The sequence below is a fragment of the Leptonotus elevatus genome, chromosome 7 (genome assembly GCF_054856555.1).
Source record: "Leptonotus elevatus isolate MCC_2025b chromosome 7, RoL_Lele_1.0, whole genome shotgun sequence".
Lineage (NCBI taxonomy): Eukaryota > Metazoa > Chordata > Actinopteri > Syngnathiformes > Syngnathidae > Leptonotus > Leptonotus elevatus.
In genome coordinates, this window is record NC_141245.1 from 22,166,371 (window position 1) to 22,191,290 (window position 24,920).

Here is a 24,920-nt window from a genome sequence, read left to right on the forward strand (position 1 = left end):
AGTCAGCGAGAGGCCTGCACTTCTTCCGCACGTCAGGGCTCTCCCGTCGCCCGATGGATGGATAGTGACGGCCGGCCAGTTGGTTCTCATTACGCCCTCTGCACTTCAAAACTACTCTGAGATCCCCCTGCCCTCCCCTCCCACCACCCCCCGCCTGCCCCTGCTCCGTTTTTTTCTTTTTCATCCCGAGGTACAAAATTGTTCCTGAAAGTGAAAAAGGTTGCCAGAGGCCACTTTTTCCTCCGGTGTATTTTTCTAATATCCTCTTCAGACTTGATGTATTCTTCCATCCACTGTGACTCGTGTTTCTGATTAAGTCCCACCTTCCTTTTGGGTCTGGTCTGACTTCTTTTTGTTCATTATAAACTCATGATGTCACTCAACGTATGTAAATGTTATGGGTTTTTTTACCACTCACTATGGCGGTCAAAATGTGGAAATTGACTAATATTTGTGGTTAACTAGTCCAAAAATTTTTATTTAGCCATTCCTTTTTTGTTTGTTGAAAATTTTTAGGATTCAGATCCACTTACAACATGTGAAAATCTATGCTACAGACCATTTAAAATTTATTATTATTTCATTTACACCTATTAAAATTGTATTGCTTTGAATTCACAGGGAAAGCTTAAAATTGAATGTATATTTTATCACCAGAGTCCGCTAGCTCAATGCTAACTTATGAAGTGAAACACCACTAATTGGCTAACGGAAATTAGCATGGATGTTATGGTAATTATAAACCTTCAAACATTGACAACTTTAACGCACACAGAGCAGCATCGCATACAAAGGACCCGTTAAAACGCACTAAACATTTTAAAATTATTTTTCACTCCCTGTCGGGAAAAACAAAAAATTGAATGTTGTATGTTTTAACACCAAAGTCCGCTAGCTTAATGCTAACTTGCGATGCAAAACGACATTGGCGGGCTGTTGGAAATGATCACGAATGTTATGATAAATCAGCAAGGTAAATATTTTAAGGATTACGTTATGAGTCTAAAATGATTTTCAAGTGTTTCGTGAGCCGCAGTTTACTCCGTCCCGCCTCACCCTGCCCCCACACCGTTTTTTCTTTTTCATCCCGAGGTACCAAATCGTTCCTGAAAGTGAAAAAGATTGCCAGAGGCGGCTTTTTTTTTTTTCCTCCGGAGTATTTTTCTAATATCCTCTTCAGACTCCATGTCTCCCCCTTCCTTCATGCCTCCTCGCTTTTAAGTAAAAGCCTGTCATCCACCCCGCGGGGGCTCCGCTGGAATGCCGCCTCAATATATAAGATCTGTACCTTTGCATTCCCGCTAATGCCGCGTGTGTCCGAGTGGGTCTCCAAGCGTGGGTGGGTGGGTGGGGGTTGTGTGTGTGTGTGGGGGGGGGGGGGGGGTCTGGATATGGAAACAAGGTGGAACTGTGCTTTGTTTGTTGGCCCTTCGCGCATACCAGCGCAACATTTGAACAGCAACAAAATAAGGCACAGATGTGCTTCGCTGGCTCCCGCTTGGCTTGTCCAAGGCCCAGCGTGGAGGTCACATGATTTGGAAAGCGAGACGCTCTCTCCCGGGCCACGTCCGCACACACACACACACACGCACACACACACAAAGGATATTTGTCAATGCACGTCGGCGTTTTTGCCTGCATTTTAGCTCAGGTTTTTGAAAAACTCCCGACAAGAGTCGTGTGTCAAAGGCAGGAAGTTGTATTTTATTCTTTTGGATTTGGATCTGTGTGAGAAATGCTTTCTTGCTGGTGACCCGAAATCATTGATGGTTTGAACGAGGGCCCAACTGATTGGGATTGATGCTGATGCCAATTTGGATGTTTGGTAGAATAAAAATTCCGATAAGTAATTTATTGTCCAGTTAAATACAAAATATGAATAACTTTTTTGTCTCCTTAACGCTAATAACAATTTGAATTACAGGCAAATTTATTTGACCCTTTTTCTCATTCATTTTCTCGTCATTCAATATTTAACTTAACACCAGAAAAATCGGCAAAATATCGACCGATTTTTGCCGATTTTTGTTTTCGTTTTGTTTTTGTCATTATGTTTTTACGTGCCCTCTTATTGTATCATCTAGTGATAGACTGATATGGTGTCTTCAAGTCCGATACCGATTATTGGTAGTCAAGGATAACCGATATTTCAATGGAGAAAATGTTTTTTTTAATTACTTTTTAATTTTAAACCTATAATTTTAAAACAAATCTGTGAATTCTTTATAACAGAAATTGCAGGGAGCTTCCAGATTCATCACCAATAAATAGTTCCATAAAGTTTTCTGTAAATGAAGTTTTCAAAAATGTCAACGTTTCTTAATTTAAATTTCTTAATTTATTTTATTATTTTTATTTTAAAAAGTAAAAAGTGTAGGGGATTCCCAGTGCCAGCGTCATATTTTATAAATTAAATAAATCCATAAATTAAAGTTTCCTGCATCTCACTGAGCGACAAATGCATGTGAATGTGGTTTTGTAAAAGTTTTCAAAAGATCTTCGCCGACAGTGAAAAATTGTCTGAATAGGTTCAAAATGGAAAATGATCTGTGAACATCTTACAAATCCTGATGAAAACCCTAAACTCGCTACGTTCGCAAACATTCGCCGCTCAGTGAGATACCAGCTTTATCGGCTTTCAGATTCGTAAAAAGGCCGATGCCGATATTTGGCATTTTGACAAATATCGACTGGGCCGATTATCGATCTATTCTTAGTATCATCTTTTTTGGATGAAAAATTCTATTCACCTGCCGTTGTTGCACCTTTGCCGGAAGGCTGACGGGCTCTCATTTTTGGTACCTCAGCCCACTGTTCTGAAGACCAGCACTCTTTTCAAGACATGTTATACCTCCGTGGCCCAGCGTGCCAAGTTTCACGCACAAAACACTCTTCGGCTGCTTTAAATCACGGCAGAGATGGAAACGCTGGAGAAAGTCACGGAAAGAGAACACACCTTGGTACTGAGGTGCTCGGAGGCCCTGCCAGGCTGCTCTTCGTCCACCAAGTGGCACGCGGCCAACTTTCTTCTTGCTTGGACGCTTTTCTCGGCTCGCAGGCGCCCGATTTCTCCATAAAAATCCTCCCGAGGTGCGCCGGCATGATGGACTTCCATCTGTTTTCTGTCTCCTGGACGAAACAGAACTCAGCAGAACATCAATCCCTCGGGATGCCTGACTGCTATTTTGTTTAGAACATTGGTTTGTAGGACGTCTGTGTCGAGAGGCTTTGGATTCACCTTTGTACACGGTGACCAGAAAGTCCTCCTTTCGTTTGGGGCCTACAAAAAGCATCCGGCCGTAATTTTTAAAACGCACCTGAGATTTTATTACTTCATGTATTCTTCCGCTCTGTGACTTGCGTTTTATTTGACATCAATCTGGGCTCTCACTGTGAAAGTGGATTTGAGGTTTTTTTCTTTCTGGTGACCAGAAGTCCACTTTTCCCAAATTTTCTTCCACTCTATGATTTGTGTAAAAAAAAAACTTTGGTGTTATCCAGAGGTGGGTAGTAATGAGTTACATTTACTTGAGTAACTTTTTTTTAAAGTACTCCTAAGAGTAGTTTCAGCACACAATACTTTTTACTTTTACTTGAGTAGATGTGTGAAGAAGTAACGCTACTCTTACTCCGCTTTATTGGGCTACGCTAGAGTCAACAAATCGAGTCTTTTGAACGGCTCTTCAATGTGACGGCGGGAACCGAGTCTTTACAGAGACCCGTTCAACTCCCTTGCAGCTCGCTAGCTATCCGTCTACCTGCCGTTAAAAGCTTGACATGCACAATAGCTTCTCAGCAATGCAATAGAAAGGACCAAGATGGGGCGCTGTAACTTGAGTACAATTTTTGGCTACTCTACCAACCTCTGGTGTTATCGTTGTTCAGATGACCAGAAGTCCTCATTTTTCTAGACACTTTCAAGTTTGGGTTTTTTTCAAAAAGCAACCGTGTTTTCATTACTGCAGTAGGCATGTATTATTCCACCATGTGACTTGTATTTCTGTTTAAGTAAAATTTTCAGGCTCTTTGTGTGAAGAAGTCTTTGGAGTTACCTTGAATTTGTTCAGGTGACCAGACAACCTCTTTTCTGAGGACATATCCACTCTTTGGGGCCTGCAAAATACATCCTTGAAAAAAAAAAATACATGTTTATTTTCATAACATTACAATTATTATATTAAAAAAATATTAGGGATGGGCGAGTACCGTTACCAGGAAACCGGCCTTATTTTAACCCCTTCAGACCCATCGATGATTGCAGCGGATATGACATATTTGCGTGTCTAAACCAATAAAACGCATCATTTGGATGACGTCAACACTTCCGGTTCATGATTGGATTTTAACGAACCAATCACAATCGCAAGTTGATTTGCATGATGTACATGTTAAAAATGTTGCATATGTGCTTGGTAAGTTTACAACACGTTAAAGCCATATTATCCTGGCGTCCACTATAACAGGTAAAACATGAGATAACCCCTCCACCCCCCAAAATAAAATATTTCCTTGTTGTTCTTATGTGGGAAAGAGTCAAAATCAGCACAAAAAAAAACCTTATTATTTACGTACGGCAAAAAAATCGAACATTGAGTAAGTCCTCCTCAGCACTAGTTGGCGCTATACAGCATCTGTTTGACACATTGGCCAATCGTCATCTGCGTCAGAAAGAAAGGTAGTTCTTTTTTTTTTGTGTTAAATCAAATTTTAAATAAAAATGTATCCACTCTTTAATTCCCGTGGCATGTCGAGTGCACATGGTAAATATGTTTCATTGGTTATGAAGTGGACCTTAGTCAAAATTCTCCATGTCTTCAATTATGTTGTTGTGGTTGTTAGTACATGACATCCATGGCAGGTTTTTCCTCCTTGCAGCGTCCATTATTATCGCAGTGCGCGGCTTTTATGACCCCTGTCGCACTTAAACGTTAGTTAGCACTCCATCCTGCCTTTTCCTCATCGTCAGTCATTAGCCGGGTATGACAGGCGTGTCCTATTAGGCTCCGTGCTTCTCTGCACATGTTCTTAGCAGCCCCTTTAATGAGCACTTTAGACCATCTCACCTCCTCTTGCTGATATATGACTTTTTTTTTTCTTTCTTTTTTTTTTTTTTTTGCTTGCCCAGATCTGAGGCCCCTGCCAAGCCGCCAGCCTTTTCCTGACTCGGGCAGCTGCGGCCAACATGGCGAGAGGTGTGAACTCCCCCGAGTTTAATGAGCCCACGGCGAAGGCGGATTACACGACGGGTCAGAGGTGAGGGGACGGCGGCCGGAGAGGCTGCTCCTAATATCCGTGAGGCAGATTAACGCACAGGAGATTAAGTGTGTCAGTGTCCATGAGAATTCCAGCTGGCCGTCATGAGAGGAGCTCACAAAAAAAAAAATCAATGTTAGAAATGCTAATTCAAAATTAGCAATTTAAACTCAGATGTCACAGAGTATTATCGTAATATTACCGTATGCCTTCTATTTTGGAGTTATCTAAATTAGAATTTCTGCATTTGTGCCATCGGAATTATGAGCTCGAATTAGTTCACGATCCAAGTGTTCAGTTTTTAAAAATTTACCAGGTCGACATCTAAAGTATTTCAGTGTAAAAAATAATAATAATCTGTGTAAAACAATTTTACATCTCTAAAATTTCAGCATAAAAAAATTACATAAAAAAAAAATAATTTCTAACTATTTTTTTGTTTACTATAAAAATATTTTAAAAAAATTATTTGTAAAAAATTCTACATATGGCAAAAAAAAATCAGTGCAATAAAAAAATATCTAATTTAAAAGGTTACTTGACTCATTGAGCCATTTTCAGCAATAAAAAGTTAATATTTTGTCCAGAATTAATTTGATAACGTCATTATTTTTCATGTACAATTAATACCTTTAAAAACTTATTTTACCACTTGCTGTCAACTCAAGATGACATCATCTGTGCTGAGGAAGTAGGTAACGACCAAACCCAGAAAACAAGTGATTCATGATTGGTCATTACCTACTTCCTCTGCACAGGTGATGTCATCTTAAATTGACAGCAAGTGGGGAAAAAAAACGTTTTTTAAGGTATTAATTATTCATAAAAAATAATGAAGTTCTGGACAAAATATTAACTTTTTATTGCTGAAAATGGCTCAATGAGTCAAGTATCCCTTTAAACTCAGATGACACCAAAATCTAAAGGTATGCCTATCCATTTGATTTCTTAAACCATTTTTTTTTAGGTGTAACATGATGGAAAAAAAAAAATTCTAAACTGAATATGTTCATGGTTACGAGAAAAATCATTTTTAGAAATTCTAATTCAGTCCCAGAGGGCCCGGATCTTTTTCCATAGCTAACAAGCAGAACAAACAGTGACTGTGAACAGCCTCCGTAAGTCAAATTCCCAGAAGAAGGACAGCAAAAATTATAAATCTGCAGTCAGACGGTTTTGAAAGTATGAAGTATGAAATGAACCTCACCGCAAAGGAGGAGAAGGAGCCAAGCTTGGCCATAACTTTTCTTCTTTTGACTGGGTGCATTTCTCTCTCTCTCTCTCTCTCTCTCTCTCTCTCTGTCTCTCTCTCTGGCACGAGTTTATCACAGTTATCTATCCATGTATCTATCATTTACAAAAAATAATTTCAGAACTTCTTTCCTTGACCAGCTGCCCCCCCCCACTCCCCCCTCCGAAAAAATAAAATTCTTTCACATACATGTTGTGAACCTTAGCTGCCCAAAAGACCCCTTAGTGACCCTTTGCTAACGGCTAATCATATGTTTTAAATTTTCTTAGCAGGTATTAAAACGCATACTCTGTAGGGTTTAAGTCTGGAGATTACCATTGCCTAAAAGCTTCCAAATTTGTACTTTTGGTCGAAACTTTCTTTAAATAAGCAGATTGACTGTTTCTGAGTTCTCTTTGCTGCCGCTATCGCGTGCTACATCCATCAAGATTAGCGGGGCCCGTCCCCGAAGAGGTCTTGCAAGCCCAAGCCATGACATATATAATATTTAGTTTCTTTCCTTCTCACATCATTTTTGTTGTTTGGCTCTCTGCTTTTTGTCAAAGTCCAGCCAGGCCTTCCAAATTTAGTGTAGCGTCTGTACTTTGTTCATGTTGGTGACCTTTCTGTCCTCAGGCAGATGTCACTACCTCTTATGCTATGTCTTTCTTTAACAGCAGGGATGCCGAGATCCGGTCCTCGAGGGGGCGGAGTCCTGCAGGTTTTGGATATTTCCCTTCTTCAACACAGCTGATTTATGAGCAGCTCCGAATAAGCCTGATAATAATTCTGTTAATTGGAATCAGCTGCAGTTCGAGTAGGGAAACCTCTAAAACCTGCAGGGCTCCGGCCCTCGATGACCCTAGTTTGACATCCCTGCTTTACAGCTCTCAAAATGTTAGCTTAGGCTAACAATGACTGTGATTTCTTCACAATTGCTTGTCTTTACACATAAAGAGTTGATTTTCAATACTTTTGCCGACAAGAAAACGAGGTGGATTGTAATAAAACGTAGATATAAATACATTGAAATATAAGATGAATGTGTTTTCAGTCCGCAGCAAAAATAAAGGGATTAGCCTCACTGTTCTAATATTTTTGGAGAGTCGTGTAATTGAGCTAATAACCCTCCAATTATTTTCATTGAATGGACCCATTGATTTTGTTGCAAGTATTCTCCTCTTTAGAAGCTGTTTGTTCTGTGCGGTTACTCGCTTTGGTTTTCTTTCATTATACCTACACACATGCCTAAAGTGCATATACACACTCTAAAAACAGTTGGGTCAAAAATAACTCAACTATGGGTACAAAATGGACCGATCCTCTACTTGGGTCAATTTGACACAACTTTGAGTCAAGAAATGGGTCTTTAAAAGGATCTGTAAAACAACTCATAAATATTGGTCAAATCCTTTACTTGGGTTAAAAAAAAATTGGCTCATTTTGTATAAAACAACTCATAAAGTTGGGTCACATTGACCCATAAAGTGGATCAGTCCATTTTTGATCCATAATTGGGTTACTTTTGACCCAATTGTTTTTAGAGTGTACGTATACTCTATATAAAGGTGCCAACATCTCTTTTTCATGGCTATTCGTGGCAATCTACTTCTTTGACAATCGCACCATGTCCTTGTGGTTCAGTAAAACAGAATACACTATAGTATACGCAGAACCGTAAAAAATTATTCAGTATTGCGTTTTTTTTTTTCACACTCTAAAAACAGTTGGGTTAAAAATAACCCAACAATGGGTCAAAAATTTAACGATCCTCTACTTGGGTCGATTTGACCCAACTTTCAGCTTAAAACAACTCATAAATATTGGTCAGATCCTTTACTTGGGTCAAAAAATTGGCTCATTTTGTATAAAACAACCCATAAAGTTAGGTCAAATTGACCCATGAAGTGGATCAGTCCATTTTTGATCCATAATTGGGTTAACTGTTTTTAGAGTGTAGATTTGCGGTGCTCACTTGCTTGGTGTGACTCGTCAACATTAATTATTTCTCGACGTTACACTTTAGTTGTGCTTGGCTGAGTCACTTTGACTTTTCACTCTCACAAAATACCAAAATAACATTACGACTTAATTCTCTAAAAATGATGAATTTATCGTAACATTTTGAAGAGTGTTCTATAAATAAAAAAAATACAACTTTTTAATTTCAGAGGAATCAGGGGTACAAGTAGTAGATTTCTCCCTTGTAAGGCGTCTTTGGACAAACATTTGCAAAGTCCTGCTTTTGAAGCTACTTTTTAGCCACCTTAAAATTGCCAAACCGGCGACCGACCACCAGTCAACCCCGACAGCGACTCTCATAATCGGGACAAAAGGGAAGCCGATATGGATTCTCTTCCCTTTGTGAAACAGAAGCCTCTCCGATGGGTCCATCCGGCTCGTTTCCAGCTGTCCCGTGCAGGCCGGAACGATTTATGGAGTCCGGATCGAGCAGATTCTTCACGGGTCCTGTCGTCGTCTCAGTGGCACAAGGACGGGCCGGGGTGGGGGGGGGGGGGGGGCTGTAAGGACAGCGAGAGCTCATCATGAAGACATCACTTGTCTCTGTCTTCACCTCACATCTGCCTCGCAATCTTCCCCACAAAGCTCATCCTGTTCCGGGGAGGAAATCACACCTCTGGGATTAGACGAGCTCCAGCACATATTTTGTGTCTTGTCACCGACTTCTGCTTTGGCGGATTGTCAGCAATATGGACGCACAGACAAAACACTGCACACCCCCTTACCCCCTCCCAATCCTGATCCCGGCAACCTGCTCGGATTTAAAAAAAAAAAAAAAGTGTCTTTTTTTTGTTGACATTTTCTTGTGGCTCCACGCTGATTATCTGCTGGCGATTACGATTCTCGCCTCGTGCCACATCTGAAGGAGCGCACAAACAAACTGTTGCAATGAGGGCGAGTATTTCATTGTATCCTTTTTTTTTTTTTATATAACTAAATTCTTTTGACTCTAAGAAGCACTGAAAAAAACAGTTTCAAATCAATTGGATACTCTGTCAGATGTTAGATTCGAATTAGGGGTGCGCAGATGTGCTTCCGCCATACTGAGTGCACGTCTGAAGGGAATGAAAGGAATCACTTTGATTGGCCATGATTGAAGTCATCTGTGACCACACCCACAGATCCGCCAGCCTGCTTTTGTCTGTGAAATTGCAAGTTTAAAGTCGAACCCACCTCTCCGGAGAGATACACTCACTGCACACCCGTCATAAAAATGGAGCCCTAAAAGTCTGAAAGTTTAGTGTAATAATTACACATTTTTTTCCTAATTGTGATTTATTTTCAATATGAGCATTTTTGCAGTGTGTGGAATGAAGGGGTGTACCAATTCACATTTAGGCTTTTTATAATGGTTAAAAAAAAATAATCACAGATGGGAGTAGTGTTAATTTTGTCAACGAAAACTAAATAAAAATAATTTTCGTCAGCATACATTTTTCACCAAACTAAACCTAGACTAGACTAAAACCCTCATTAACTCATTCACTGCCATAGACGTCCAAAAATCATTTGAACTATTTCTATTAGTTAAAAAAAAAAAATCCACTTTTGTTAACAAGAGTATAAAAACCTAGATTTGTTTTGTACATATAGAACAGATATAAAATCTGTGACTATTGAAGTCATGCGATTAATTACAATTAAAAAAAAATGCTAGATTTATAGTTAAAAGGGGATGAGGTTCACTAACTATGATCAAAACTAACTAGCGTGATTGAAACTGGGCTAAAACTGAGACTAAATTAAAAAATGGCGGATGAAATTAACACTAGAAATATTGTGTAAATATATAATTTTGATTAGAGATGGGCGAGTACCGATACCAGGGTAACGGTGTTGGTGCCGATACCAACCTTATTTTAAGGTATCGTACAAGTGACGGTGGTCGATATCAGTATCGGCTGCCCGATAGAAATAGAATAGAAATTAGGAGAATAGAAAATTGTCATTAATTTCATGATGCAATTTTAAGGAAAAATACTGTATTTGGATTTATGTGTCTTTCTGTAAATGTATCTGTCTTTTTTTGGGGGGGGGGGGGGGGGTTGTACTAGAGGTATCGGTAACTGTTATCGGTATTGGTGACCACTCAAGAAATGAGCGTCGGTCTGAAAAAAAAAAATGGTATCGAACTTTCCTAATTTTGATACCAGACTGCATCTATAAACGTTTAATGTTGTGTACCACCTGGAGGGACCATTCACGCACCCCCAGAGGCTCCGCACATCGTTTGCGAGTCCCAGAGAGACATTAGCATTAGCATGAGGCTGATTTGAGTCATACATGATGAGATGGCTTGAAAGTGGCAGACATGTTGGGAATGCCGTCCTCTGAACGGCTTCTGGAAATCTTGTTTACAGGAATACCCGCTGACAGCTTCATGGCAGTGTGTGTGCGCACGTGTGTGTGTATTTGCCCACCTGTGTGAGCGTGTGTGTAACCTATGACAGTGCGTGTGAAGGCGAAGCAGCTTAGCAGAGATTCGGTCCTCGCCTGCGACCTTGACTGTAGCAGATGCGTTCTCAAGGGCCGAGCACGCATCCGCAGCTTTTTATGACGAGAATATATCTCGCTGCTTTTATTCCTTCTCCGTGACAGATTTGCGTTGACGTCCAATGTTTGGGTTTTAATGTTACGACGCTGAAAGAATGCACGCTGAAATGAGCTGAATTCAATCTGAATCGTTCGTCCGTTTATTTTCGGTCAAATCAAAGCTAATCATCTTTTTACCGCACGAGGGACGATTGCCTCGGCAACGGGACGCAGGAGCCAAGCTCCCAAGATGGCCGCCCGCTTATGAATGGACGCATTCCTCGACAACGGGGTGTCTGCTTGTAGGGGTGTTTGGGGGAGGGGGGCGCGGGGGGGGGGGGGGGTGTTGATGGTGGTCGGGAGGGTGTTTACTCCCAAAGGGGACTGTATAAATAGTAGCCGGTGCTGTTTTAAGGACTTCCTGTCACTCGCTATTCCATAAAAGACTAGTTAAATAAACAATCGCTTTCCCATTGGGGGCCGGCCCGGTGTCTGCGAGGGCCAAGGTTCAATCCAGGACCCCCGACATGTGGCTGTTTTAAAGGAGTCACGGCGCTCTTACAGGTCACCACACTCTTTTTCTCTCGCTCGGCCACGCACACAATAAGACTTTTCTTCTCTGCTCACCTGAATGCAGTTGTACACAAATCCTCCTCTTTGCCATCTTGAGGACGATACTAATATATACGCAGCAAAATTTAGCAGTAATACATTTAATAAAAATGCATGTATTTGTGGGGATGGGTCAAGTTGTATTTTACAATTAAAAAAATGTGCAGAATTTCATGTTAGTTACTTTATGTTAAAGATCAGATAGCTCCTAATATGAAAATAAAAATGCAGAGCTGTCACCAACGTCTTGCAATCGCAATTATGCCATCTAGTGGCAGAAAAATGACCAACACAAAACAATGTCACACTCCTTTTTACAGTACAGTACATATTTTTAATTTTAACTCAATTTGATGAATTATGATGAAATTACTGTATCAATGACTAAAAGATGCAGCCATATTTCTATGAGTTGAACATTTTTTTCCCACTTTTATGTTAACAAGAGTAAGAAAACTCAGGGGGAAAAAATATTGTACGTTTTATTGTACATTTAAAACAGATATAACATCTGTGAGTTAACTATTGACGTTGTGCGATTAATTCCGAGTAAGCCACTTCATCAGGTACGCACTCTAATGAGATCTGTATTACTACTTTCCTAAGACAATCCGGCTCCTTTCTGATCGAGTGCGAAACGAGTGAGACGTTACACACACTGATGGAATTCCCATGGAGTCCGCGACGGATAGTGTGATGCAGAAAGCAGATGGCGAGAGGTGCGAGCACACACACACACGCGCGCACACAGACGCACACTTGTGTCCTGTACGATGATATATACACACAGAGCTTCTGTGTTGAGGGATTTGTTGAGTGTACGCCGTAAAAGAGTGACATTTTCACACTGTAGCTTTATGTCTTCACCTGCATTGAGTCAATGTGAAGACATACGATGATGTCAACTTTAAACACAGCTCACAAGCAAAAGTTTTGGGACAATAAGAGAAAAAATGTGTTTCCAGAATTTGCATCTACTGGCTTGCAGAGGTTGGGGCCAAGAGGGCCATGGTCCACCTGAGGGGGGCAAGATAGGTTGCGGGGTACGGGAGGGGCGAGGGGTTCCCGTTATCTCTCCCCAAGTGTCTTTTAATAGCGCTGGGGGTGAGAGCGTGCTAGAGTCAACAGTGGGCCAGTGCTGCTTTGCTCAGCTCATAAACACTTGCTTGACACTCTTTGCCAGCTCGTTATCCTCACGCCAAAGTACGGCCGGGCCGCGTGCATCCACTGCAAACCACAAGACCCTCAGATGGACTCGTGTCTGAAAATGTCAAAACAATCCCAACTTTAATGATGAATGACAACAAAAAAATGATTTACATCACACTTAGCCACTCGTAATAATAAAACGACTTACTTCACATGCCATGAATGGCTACGAGACAAAAATCTGGTTGGATCGGGACCTGTATGACTGTACTCAGGGCAACGCAGTCGTGTGGTGGATGGCACATCTGAGGTTCAGGGTTCGAATCTCAATTCGGTCCTTCCTGTGTGGAGTAGTTTGTACTCCCCCCCCCGTCCCGCCGTGTTCGTCCACCTTCCTCTGTGTGACATGCATGCACTCATGGCCTACAAGCGAACATGACAGCGCAAAGTCTCTGTCCACACGCTGCCTTGCTCGCTCACATTTCTCTCTGAGACGTGTGCACTTATGGCTGACAATGAGGCGCTCTAACTCGGCCATACCAGCTCCAATTCCTTGTCCACATGCTGGCTGTTGCATCAGGCTTTTCCTCCCATCCCTTGCTCGTCCACCTTTCTCCATGCATGCACTCATGCCCAACAACGAGGCACTCTAAAAAGGCCACACCAATGCAAAGCCCCTGTCCACATGCTGGCTGTTGCATCAGGCTTTTCCCCCCATCCCTTGCTCGTCCACCTTTCTCCATGCATGCACTCATGCCCAACAACGAGGCACTCTAAAAAGGCCACGCCAATGCAGAACCCCTGTCCACATGATCTCTATCATGTCTGACTTTTTTCCCACCTTTCTCTCTGTGACGTGTGTGCACTCAAGGCCAATAAGAAAGCACTTTAAAGCGGCTATGCAGCACAATGTCACTGTCCTCACACTGGCTGTCATGTCTGACTCTCTTTTTTTTTTACCCCATTCTTGCTTGTCTGCCTTTCTGTGATGTGTGCACTCATGGCCAACAACGAGGCGCTCTAAGATGGTCCCCTCCCCTATCCACACGGCAGATTTTTTCCCCCCTCCCTAATCGCCACCTTTATGTCTGTGGCATGCATGCACTCATGGCTGACAACGAGGCGCTCTACAGCAGCCACGCCAGTGGACTATCTGAAGGGAAGATGCATTTTTGGGGTGCAGGCATAGCTAGCTAGCTAATTGCATGTGATGAGGACCAAACTCTTAAGAAAAATAATTTGAGTTTGAGGTTTTTCTGCTTTCCCTGCAGTCCTCAAACGCAACATGAAAGTGTTGTAATCTGTTGACATGGACCAAACAGGCCTCCTATCAGTTAAATGTGGGTCAGAGGTCCCGGCACACATACGTGAGTAAATACCGCTGAGATTGTGGGGGCTGAGTTGAGGGTGAGGGCGGTGTTTGTGCTGTCAGCTTTGGTTCCCAGCGGTGGCCCCTCCTGCACGGCTGGCCCCTCCCTGGCCTTTTGTGTGCGGACCCCCGCTCCCCCGTGGACTCTCTGGCCTTTCACATGCGACTGTGTCCAATCACCACCACCCCCTCGTTCCCCAAACTTCAGACGTCTCCAAGCGGCCCGTCACCCCGAGAGAGGGACGAAAAGATGAAGCTCTCATAAAACACGCCCCTCTCGTGAGCCACTACAAACTAGCTGATAATGGCTGCTCATGTTTTGTGCAAACTTCCTTTAATGTAACACACGGGGGGGGGGAATCCTTTTTAGGCTCACGGGTGAGCTGGAATTGATCACAGCTGACTTTGGGAGAGAGGAATTTGGTTCATCTTTGCGCCATGCTGGGCGATCTGACGTGCTGATCGTCAGATAAATTGTCATGTGCACCTGACAATTTGGTGGCTGAAAGTAGATTCAACTTTTCGTCTGCTGGAACCACGTCTAGGAATTGGCGCAGGTAGTATAACGCGATTTTGGTTCATTGTTTAACTCAATGCATTGACTGCATTGGTATTACTATCGTATATTCTTTAAATCAATCCAGAAGGTGGTGTCCAAGTGCCCACGTCACAGGTCCGTGACAGCCAACTTTATCTCGTCCGTCTTTGGAGTTCTGCTTGCAGTTTTCTTATAAACATACTTCAACGTCGATCATTGTCTTCTTCCACCATATCAAGGACTATCAGCGTGCTTCTCGGGCGGCATTAAAAGGAAATGAGAGGAGCTTCTTTGATTGGCTGTGTTCACGCCCACAACGGTGTAAAACACAGTTTCTTCGGATGCTCAATGCTGCACCAGCTTGTACGAGTCTGCGAAAATACCAGAACTTCGTCCATCCAGCCCCTTTCGCATATTTAGACTGGGAGGTAGATTTGTTAACTCCCGATCCACCGGGCTAAAAATTTACCACCAAAGAATCCATCAAGGTCCTGAGTGAGCTAGAGTAATGAGGTCACTTCCTGTGTAGTTTGGTTGCCACAGTAACGGGATCATGACAGAATTCAGGCAAATTGAAGAGTCTCCACCTCTGCTACTTTTCGTCTCTCTTTCTTTCCGTTTGCTGTTCTGTTGACTTTGGACTCGCACCTACCGAGGCTGCACCTGCCGTCTGTGGCCCGCCGCCGCCATGTGTAATGGCCGCTGTGATCATGTTGTTGACTCATGTCCATATGCACAACACATGGTTGTGTCACAGCCCCCGCCAACCGATATTCAGCTGCGCTCCGGTGCCAAAAAATTACCCCTCACCACACCCACATAGAGTTTAATGAGGCCGGTCAAGAACACTATTTGATTGTGTGGTTTTCACTGATGCAACTAACTGACTGGAGATTTGCTCACTTTTAGAGACTAATTAAGCCTTATAACAGTAACAACTTGGAAAAATGGCTTTCCATGTCGTAATAATAATAATGATGTTGATGATGATATTACTATAATTGCAAATAATAACATTAGCAAACCGTAGTAAACATATTTTAATAAATTGAAATAAATTCCTTCACCATTTTAATATATGATTTAATGAAAATAAAAATAAATACCAAATGATGAAAATAAAGAATAAGAAAAACCTTAGTGTTATTATTTAATCAATATATTTAAATATATATATATAATTTCATATGATTACATTATTTAATGGCAAAGGTAATCCATCTTTTTTTTTTTTAAACCGCTTATTCCTCACAGGGGTTGCGGGGTTGCTGGAGCCTATCCCAGCCGGCTTTGGGCAGTTGGTGGCGTACACCCTCAACTGGTTGCAAGCCAATCGCAGGGTAATGGTAGTAATAAATATATCTATTACAACAATAAAAAAAAAAAAGCAGTGACGTGAGTTATTTTTTATTAGAGAGAAATAAATGAATATGAATAAATTAATAACACAATAAATATAGTAATAAAAAATAAATGAGAATAATTGATTATTTTTTTAAATAAAAATATTCTAAATAAGAATAAATAATAAATTAATATAATATAATATAATGATAACAATAAGTCAGTAAAAAAGCTAATTCATAATATTATATTTTATTATATAATGGTAAAAAATATAGTCTATCATCATTCAGAACAATACATTGTGATACTTATTTGTATTAATTTTTAGGAAGAATCTACATGCAGTATACTAATTAATACGTTTGTTGTTGTTTTTTACTTTCCCAAATACAACTCTTTGCACCCTACGAAGTGGGATGCAATTCAAGAATATGAAAATAATATTTTGCAATTATATTTGCTAATACTTATGCCATGGTCTATCCATCAAACGAAAACGCTTTTGGTGACGTCAATTCTCCTTGGTCATTTTTTGTGTGTTTTTTTGTGCAGCAGGTCAATGTCAAAAGTGTTAATGCGTACAATCCAAGCGGGCAACAAACTCCCTCCTCCTCCTCTTGTCCCTCCCTGCCGTCTTCCAAGATTCCACCTCTCTTCTCTCCGCCTCCCTCCTTCCACCGTCCCTCCTCCCTCGTCCTCCCCACCCCCGGGTGGGAGCAGCGTGCAAGCGGGGCTGGGACATTCCAGCCTGGCCGCCGCTGCCATGATCCACGGAGCAACTCGACATTGGCTCCAGAGGTGCGAGTGTAGCCGAAGACCACCTCCGCTCAGCGGCTCCTGACAAGTGAGCGTGTGCGGCCAACAAAGTCGGATTTTCCCCCCGTTTTGTTTTTCAATACAAAATACACGCAGTGGAATAACGTCCACACCTGTGAAAAGTGCTCCACCATCCACCGCCACTCAGCTGCGGCTTTTCTTCTTCTTCTTCTTCTTCTTCGTTTGTTTGCACTTTGGTCCCGGAGCTTTGCAACTCTTTCGCGGGGCTGAGAGGCTCCGCGCTCACCGGTGTGGTGGTCTCCGTGTCGCCCGCGTGGAATGGAGGGCCGCGCGCGGATTTTCCACCGGGAGAATGCGCTTGGCTGCTGATACAGCCCACGGCAAGCAGCGCTCCTGGAAGAAAGGTAAGGACATCGGTGAAGGGGGGGGGGGGGGGCACTGGTTAGTCCCCTTGGTGTGGCGAGCAGACACGTTCGGGGAAGAGTCCGCGATCGAGCCGAGGAGTGGTGGAAGACAAACAGGGAAGGCTTGTTGTGTGGCTGGAGAAGGTTGCTAAATGGCCGTGGAAGGTTCGGAGAGGGGCCGTGTGGGAAACTCGCTAAGTGGCTGATGAAGGATTACCGAGAACCGGGAAAAAGTTCAGAGAGCGGTTGTATGGAAGCCTTGTTGTGTGAGTGACCGGAGAATGTTAAGCAGTGGCCGTGGAAGGTTCACTGAGGCGCTGTCAAAAGTTTGGTTAGGGGACCGGGGAAGGCTTGCCGAGTTACCGGAGAATGGTCGCTCAGTGGCCGGGGAAGGAGTATTGGAGCCTGGGGAGAAGTTCTGACAAGTACCGGGACAAGGCTCCGGTTGGTTGAAAAGATGCGTGGCTGCATTTTAAAATGAATTTTGGGCACCTTTAGTGTTCAATTTTTTTTTTCAATATTCAGCAGGCGGAAGATAAGGAAATATGGAGCAAAGAAGCCTGAAAATACAAATTAAATATTATAGTGATTAACTGAAATTACAAGATGGATGAAATGGCTTTAAATACAATTTTACCAATACAGTCATTAAACACAACACAGGTGCTATTCATATTATTATTTGTTGCCTTTTTATGATGATGTAAGACATTTTTAAAGCATTTGCCTGTAAAAAGATATATATCTTGTACATTTTTGACATCCGATTACTACAGCTCCAGGTGGCTGAGACACAGGAGAAAGTATTTATGCTCCAGAGAACATGTCTAAAAATGGTTATTATGTCCTCAGTTGGCGTGCCGGTGTCAACAACATTAAATAAATAAAAAAAGAGTCCAAACATGCAGCGTTGAATCATCACTTTGTACCAAAAGAAAACTTGGAGTTACACTTTGGGGAGCCATATTTCCGCCACATTAAATCTGCTGCAGAAACATGTTGAGTTTCTCTCTCAGCTCCGAGTTTTGATTGTTTTAAATCGAGTGTGTGACATGATTCTGCGTCCAAAGACCACTTTTGATTGACTTTAAGATCAAATCTGCATTATCACAGCTAGTAGGGGCAGTTTTACAAACAATACTTGTCTTTTATTTACTGTACATCCGAATCTAATATTTTTTCGCTAATCTAGTGATAATTCTGTCCCCTCAGGCCTTTAGTTTGACACCAGAAGGAATTTTTCTCGTGCTGATTAATATGTCACATTCACATAATTGCTGTTGTAGTTTTAAGCACGTTGCCGGATAATTGATGAATGGTCATCCACTCTCATGTTTTTTTTGTCAGCAAACTGAACACTCCAAACAAGTGATGGGGAACAAAAGAACCAATGGGAACGGAGCGTCGGCGCGACACACATGGCCGCCCGTGCATAAAAAACGCCTCCGAGTTCAAACGCTGGCCGCCGCTTTTGTGGTGTCAATGGGCGACAAGCAGACACTTCCGACGCCTTTCAAATCCTTCCAGGGATCACTGATATCGTCGAGTTGCTCTTTTGTGGCGTGTAATCACGTGGAAATCCTCATTATGACGTTTCCTTTCCATTTTTGCCCCCTGAAATGTCATTATAATTACTGTTTTTACACCAATTCCCTATTTGCGTCTTCATTGTCGAATCGGCGCACCTCCTTTATCCCGCACACATTATCAAAAAATAAAAATAAAAATAAATTAATTAATAGCCAATAAAGACATTACGTGTGGACATGCAAACCTGAAATTAACTAAAAAAAAACACTTCTTGCACACGCCTTCCAAAACAAACCCCAAAAATAAAGCTAAAGACATTTATATCATTAAGGACATCATGTTTGGTCATGGTAACGTGAAACTTAACTAAAAACATCTCTCATGTACCCCTAGGGTTGTACACACAACAGTTTGGGAATCCTTGCTAGAGATAGCTACCTAGATAACGCTTTTTTTCTTCTTCATAAGATAGCTAGCATTGCTGTCAATGCACCTTTCACAAACTTCACAAACATTAGAACAAATGTCAAAACAAAGCCATTAATAACCGCAAAAGGCATCCTGTTTTGTCATGCAAACCTGCAGGTTTCGTTTTTTTTTGCCCGGTAAGACATCGTTATAACTTCTGTTTTCACAAAACTTTTCACAAGCTTTTTAAGCTACTTAAAATCCCAATAGAGTTGGCGTACCCCCAATTAAAAAAAAACAAAAAGGTATACCAGACGGACGTTGCATGTTTGGTCGGCACCACAGTCCCTGTTGTGGCAAAAGCTACTAGATTTCTTCATATGCAGCAACCTTTCAAAGGTTTTTTTATGCTATGCACCGCCTTAATTAGTTTGGCAGAGTTGGAACACTCAATGTGTCCCCCCACACCTTTAGAAACAAAAACGGAAAAATTATACCAGACTACCTCATGGGAGCACAACACAGTTTGGGAATTCCTGTGTCAAATTCAGCATTACATTATTTTCTTTTTTATTATTATTCGTAAACATGCGTGACATTTAAACTGTCCGTCGTATTTTTAGCGTTGTGATGCTAACACCACTATTAGCGGCCCCTCCGGAATCCCGTTTTTTGTTTCCACACTTTCGCAGGGACATTAATAAGCCATTAGTGGCCCGACTCTTATCGAACAGGCCGAGAACAAAGCACAACGATGCCATTAAGGGCGCGCACATCCACTTTTTGACTATTAGCGTGCCCGCTAATGACAAACACATGTTGCTGTGGCAGAGCTATGTTAAGTGGTCAATTTTCAATGGGAGCGTGTAATGGTATCAAGCTCACACAGACACACATGCGCTATTAGAACCGCACAAGAACTTTAAATTTCACCCGTTGGGTTTCCCATAGCAAAATAGTACTGCTACTCTGTACGATAGCTATTAGCGTCTTCCCCCAGCAACTCCACCACGTTTATTCATCTGAAAGCTGCTAAAAGTTTATTTTTAAGCTTTAACCTGCCGGCTAATCAAGCTAGCAAAATATGTCACCTGCTACTCTTGCTAGCTTGTTATGCTAACAACTTGCCTGTTATTGTATGCCATTCACGAAGCATGTTAGTAATTACGATTTGCTAGCCATGCCAACCGACTTTGTAGCCTGCTAATCAAGCTTGTTATGCTAACAAACTGCTTTAAAAAAGGCACCAGAAGTTTGAGGATGCTGGTGATGCTGTAAAAATACCAGTTGCTATTTTACTATTAGTCATTTTATTAAATTTTTGACTTAGTTGATACGCCCATTTGAAAATACATTTATTGCAAACAACTGTTTTTCTTTAGTCACTACTCTTGAGCAGTTGACCATTCCGGACCTCTCTTTGCATCCTCTTGAAGGGTTTACCGCTCTGCCGTCATCCCCACAGCTATCCTTGCTTACCTATTGGAACTCTACCTCCATGACTTTGTTTTTCACTGTCAAGTCAGACGACTATCAGCGAGTGGTCGATCGTCGCTTCTACCCCGCTAACATGGCGTGTACAGAAAGAGCATACAAATATGCGGAGAGCCCAGAATAGGTTTTTAACAAAAGAGTTTTATTATCAACGGATTAATGTCCAGACAGTGGCCCTCAGTTTGTTAAGCGGAGGCCTAAATCAAAGCATGGCTCTTTTGTTTATTTGAGCTCTTACTTCATTCTGTCACTGAGTTGACCTCTGCCGTTACGAAGTCCCGAGAGTCGTAAAAACACTGAGATATATCTCCGATTTTTTTCATCACTGTCATAATATTTGGACATAGGGAATGACTGGCTCTCCAAATCGCCTTCCGAATCCAAAATGGCGAAATGATTCAAATTTAGCCTCTCGCATTTTGGCCTCCTCAACTTCTCCGCCAAGCGCTGCCTGTTAGCTAACGGCAGGCCCCATTTATCAAGGCCCAGGCCCCTGCCGGGTGGAAGCTGTTGGGGGTAAGTATTGGGCCCCGTGCCAAAAAAGCCCCCATGATCAAGGAGCCTCTGGGTGCCGATTGACAACACCCAGCAGCCAGGAAGAGCTGGGGGTGGGGGTAATGGAAATGACGAGCCATTCTCAAAACTGAGCCCGCGTGACAATTGGCTGCTGAGGGCACACCTTCATGAAAGAGATTCAGTCGATGATGCTACTTTTTAAACATTTAGACCCGCTTGGAAAGTAAGAAAATGTAGCCAGCAAATTAACCTCTAGTACTTGCGCAATGCTAGGCTATATTGTTACTCCAAGAGGTTGTACAGTACATGCCCTTCAAATATCCAGTTTGACTCTACAGAAGTTTATTTACATTATATTACTGTGGAACTATCCTAAAATTATTCGATGGAAAACTCACCTACATGTGCATGTTTAATTGTGGTGGTTGTTAGTGGAATCATCTGGGAGCCAATTATTTTTAAGAGTAATCTGGTTGGTGAGTTTTGTCAGTGTTTTGAGAACATAGTAGACATTTTCAAGGGGGCATCAATTGCTCAGTTTGTCTTTGGCGGGGGATTACTGTAACGGCTTTCGAAAAAAATTATAATGAGAAACATGGGCTGGAGTGATTGCGAAGGCAAACAAGCAGCCTTTTTTTTTTTCAAGCAGCGGGAACAGATGTTCTGCAACAGCCGCTGGAAGGCAGGGAGGGCGAGGCGGTACCGGCTGGACGCGGGCCCGGCTCGGAGGTCTGCTTCTTCTCTGAGGTTTTGCTTGTTGGTGTAATGAAAATACAGACTCGCTCTAAATATACACAGATTCCGATAAGGGGATGCAAACCACAAACACACAACTCAAGAACTGATCATGGAAGTCTACGTCAAAACGGGTCTTCTTCAACCGGCTGCAAACTAGTCTGAGCTGCGTGAAGCCACCTCCTTAAGCCACGCTATTTGAAGTGACTATAAATACCCTTTATTATGTACTTGGAACCATCTGAGGGAGCGCCTTTTGGCGAGTTGTAATGTGCCGTATGTGCGTTGAACATGTTGCTGAGCGCCACATGGACCAGACCAGCGTGAGCGAAATGGCGGGCTTTGACGCAAAACAAAAATACCTTGTCATTATCGGGAACAGTCGGGGTTCATCGTGTCTGGTGTGGAATTTAATTCTCCTGCATCCTCAGCATCTTCCCGTTTGCGAGATTCCCGAAAGTGACCTGACTAAATATGCCTCGGCGGCAGGCCCCTAGTGTGCTCGCCTTTTTCTTTGCGAGAGACCGCAGCTTTCTATTTCAAATGTTTCGAAAGCCAGAAAGTGACATCTGACTTTGGTTTTGGCGGGGACCAGCAAGACTATATTAAGGCCAAAACGAGCGGCCATTGACGACTGGTTTGAAGGGACTTTTTTGTCCTGGCGACCCGCGGCCTGCTGGATTTGGGCTGAGCTTGAGCTCCCATCGGGTGTAATAGGCCAAACGCAATAAGGGTTGTTTGGCACAAATCTGTGGACTATTGGCCTCCTATGGCAATCAATCACTGTTGTCTTGATTGCAATCCACGGTAGCAGTTTACGAGCTACGCAAAACCATGCGTTCTCTATTAAGCTGCCAAAATTACTGGAATTTCAAACGTATCGAAGCACAAATTTTTCCAGCCTGGTGGAACCGCACCCTATTCACTTTCGACTGGTCTTTATGGCTATATGCAAATTTTTTCATGTTCGTATCACGCATCAAAATATTTCCCACGTAAGGTTAAAAAAGGTGGGGACAATTTCATGGGATGATTGTAATGACCAAAATTTGGGCCGCCTTCCAGCATGTTTTTACTCTTCTGCGGTTCATGTCTTCTGTTTCAGTTTTCCGCAGTTGTGGCGTCAACTTCTACTATTATAGGTGCTAAAAATGGCAATAAAGATAGTTAACATTTTAAAATGGTTGCCGTTAGCATTATTGCAGTATTTGATTGCAGTTAATCAGTAAACCGTTTCATCCCAGTTTTGCTGTCTTCCTCTTTGCGTCCTATTCTGATTTCTGCAGAAGCCCGTTTGTTTTCCCCCTGCCTGACGTAACTGAGGTCCGTTGGCAAAGCCCCGCGCAATTATGGCCTACTGTGACAATCAATCACTGCCGTCTGTGTTGGGGTCCACAGTAGCAGCTTACAAAAGATGGCACGCGCTACACGAGACCATGCGTTCTCTGTTATTATGTTTCATTTGTTGTCGTGAAGCCTTGTTATTCTTGGCCACGACTGAAACATGTTGGACTCCTTAGACGTTCTGAGCGAGTGCCAGGAAGCTGAGACGCGGCTGACGCGGCTGTTTATTGACATCAGCCGCTTTGTTTTGTGATCTCTCGATTGGCGCACAACAAGCAAGAGCAGCGAGGATAAACATTTAGACAAACTATATGGAGCGTTTGCGCACTCTATTTGGGAATGCATATTTGTCTTTGGGTGCTGGTCTGTTTGGGTTTTTGCAAGAGATTTGTGCGTCAGTGAGGAAGACTAATTATATTTAATCTCTTTACAAATGTTTGTTTTTGTTCTGGCGGGCCAACCGGAGCGTTTACAGAGCAGGTTCTCTATCCTGTAAATCCTCTCTCCCCCTGGCCTCGCAATGTGAGCACCATGAATCCGCTACACAGACCCATTTATCACAAGTTTCTCCCAAAGTCTGTTTTCTTTCTACTTTCTTAAAAAAAAAAAAACATTAATAATACTGTATTTGTTTTCAAACTTTTTGGGCATCGGCCATGGATCTTTCAGGAGGAGGCTGACCAGAGACTGTGGTCTGCCACTTGTTGCCTCGGAGACATGTGCACTGATGGAATCCAGGAGAGTCGAGAGGGAAGGCGGTTGCGAGAGGCGGGTGGAGGGTGGGGTGGGGGTGATGGGGCAGCTGGATCAGATCACTGCATGCCCTACACAACGGATTCCTACTCCCCCCGGCGAAGGTGGACTTTCTGGCAAACTTGATCCTCCCCATGCATCAACGCCTTTTCCCCATCATCTCTGGAGTCAAGGCTGACTTGGAGGAATGTCTCACCTGGCGCAGGGAATCAGACTCCTGGCACATGTCGGGGGTATTATAACACTCCCCACGGGCAAGAGGGCCCCCTCGGGCATTCCTCTCTTACATCGGAATTACCTTTTGGTCCGAGCAGGCGTCCCGCTGTGGGCTGAAAGGCCTGTGAAGTCAGCTGGAAGGACCCAGAGCGCTCCCACAAAGGTGTCGGGTTGTTAGTTACTTTGCAAAAGGTCCGGAGGTGGCCTTGTATGGCGGCGATACCCTGGGATCCGTTTCCCGTGTCCGAGGCCCTTATTGAGTTTCGTCACTGTTGGCTAATCCGGCTCTCGGAGGACCTTGGGAAACGAGCGTACCTCCCACCGGCCCCCGTTTTGCCCCCCTCACAGATTCCCAAGGGAAACAAGACATTGCAGAACAATCTCCAATTAAGAGCAGCCTTACATACTGTACCATTCAGCCTCAGTCTCGCCGGCCTCCTCCCCTTCTTTTGCCTCTCTGCTCTCTCGGCCAAAAAGCCTCAGGGTGGAATTAGCGTTGTCTCCCGAGTCTCAGCCCCGGCACTTTTGGGAAGGCTTGGTGTCAGAATAGGAGGTAAAGGAAGTGGGGGACTGTTGTGCCCTCGGTAAACAGGGCTTTGTGGGATGTGACTGTCTGATCCCCCGGGGCCTCTTTCTTTCCGCCTTGATCCCGCATCGTAGCCACGACGTCTCTGCCGTGGCGTCTTTGGG

At 42.9% G+C, this 24,920-nt stretch overlaps 1 protein-coding gene across 3 annotated transcripts in view; it reads left to right on the top strand.

Annotated features, from left to right (window-relative positions):
• Window positions 1-24,920, top strand: part of cdon (cell adhesion associated, oncogene regulated) — a 63,405-nt gene that overhangs the window by 12,664 nt on the left and 25,821 nt on the right. For 2 of the 3 annotated variants that reach the window (XM_086081231.1, XM_086081230.1), the window contains one exon: window positions 5,126-5,253. In XM_086081231.1, the coding sequence (XP_085937357.1) occupies window positions 5,183-5,253 (71 nt within the window). In that variant the 5' untranslated portion in view covers window positions 5,126-5,182. Of the gene's footprint in view, window positions 1-5,125; window positions 5,254-16,772; window positions 17,235-24,920 lie in introns of those variants that run through there. The other variant, XM_086081232.1, reaches the window with a different exon arrangement.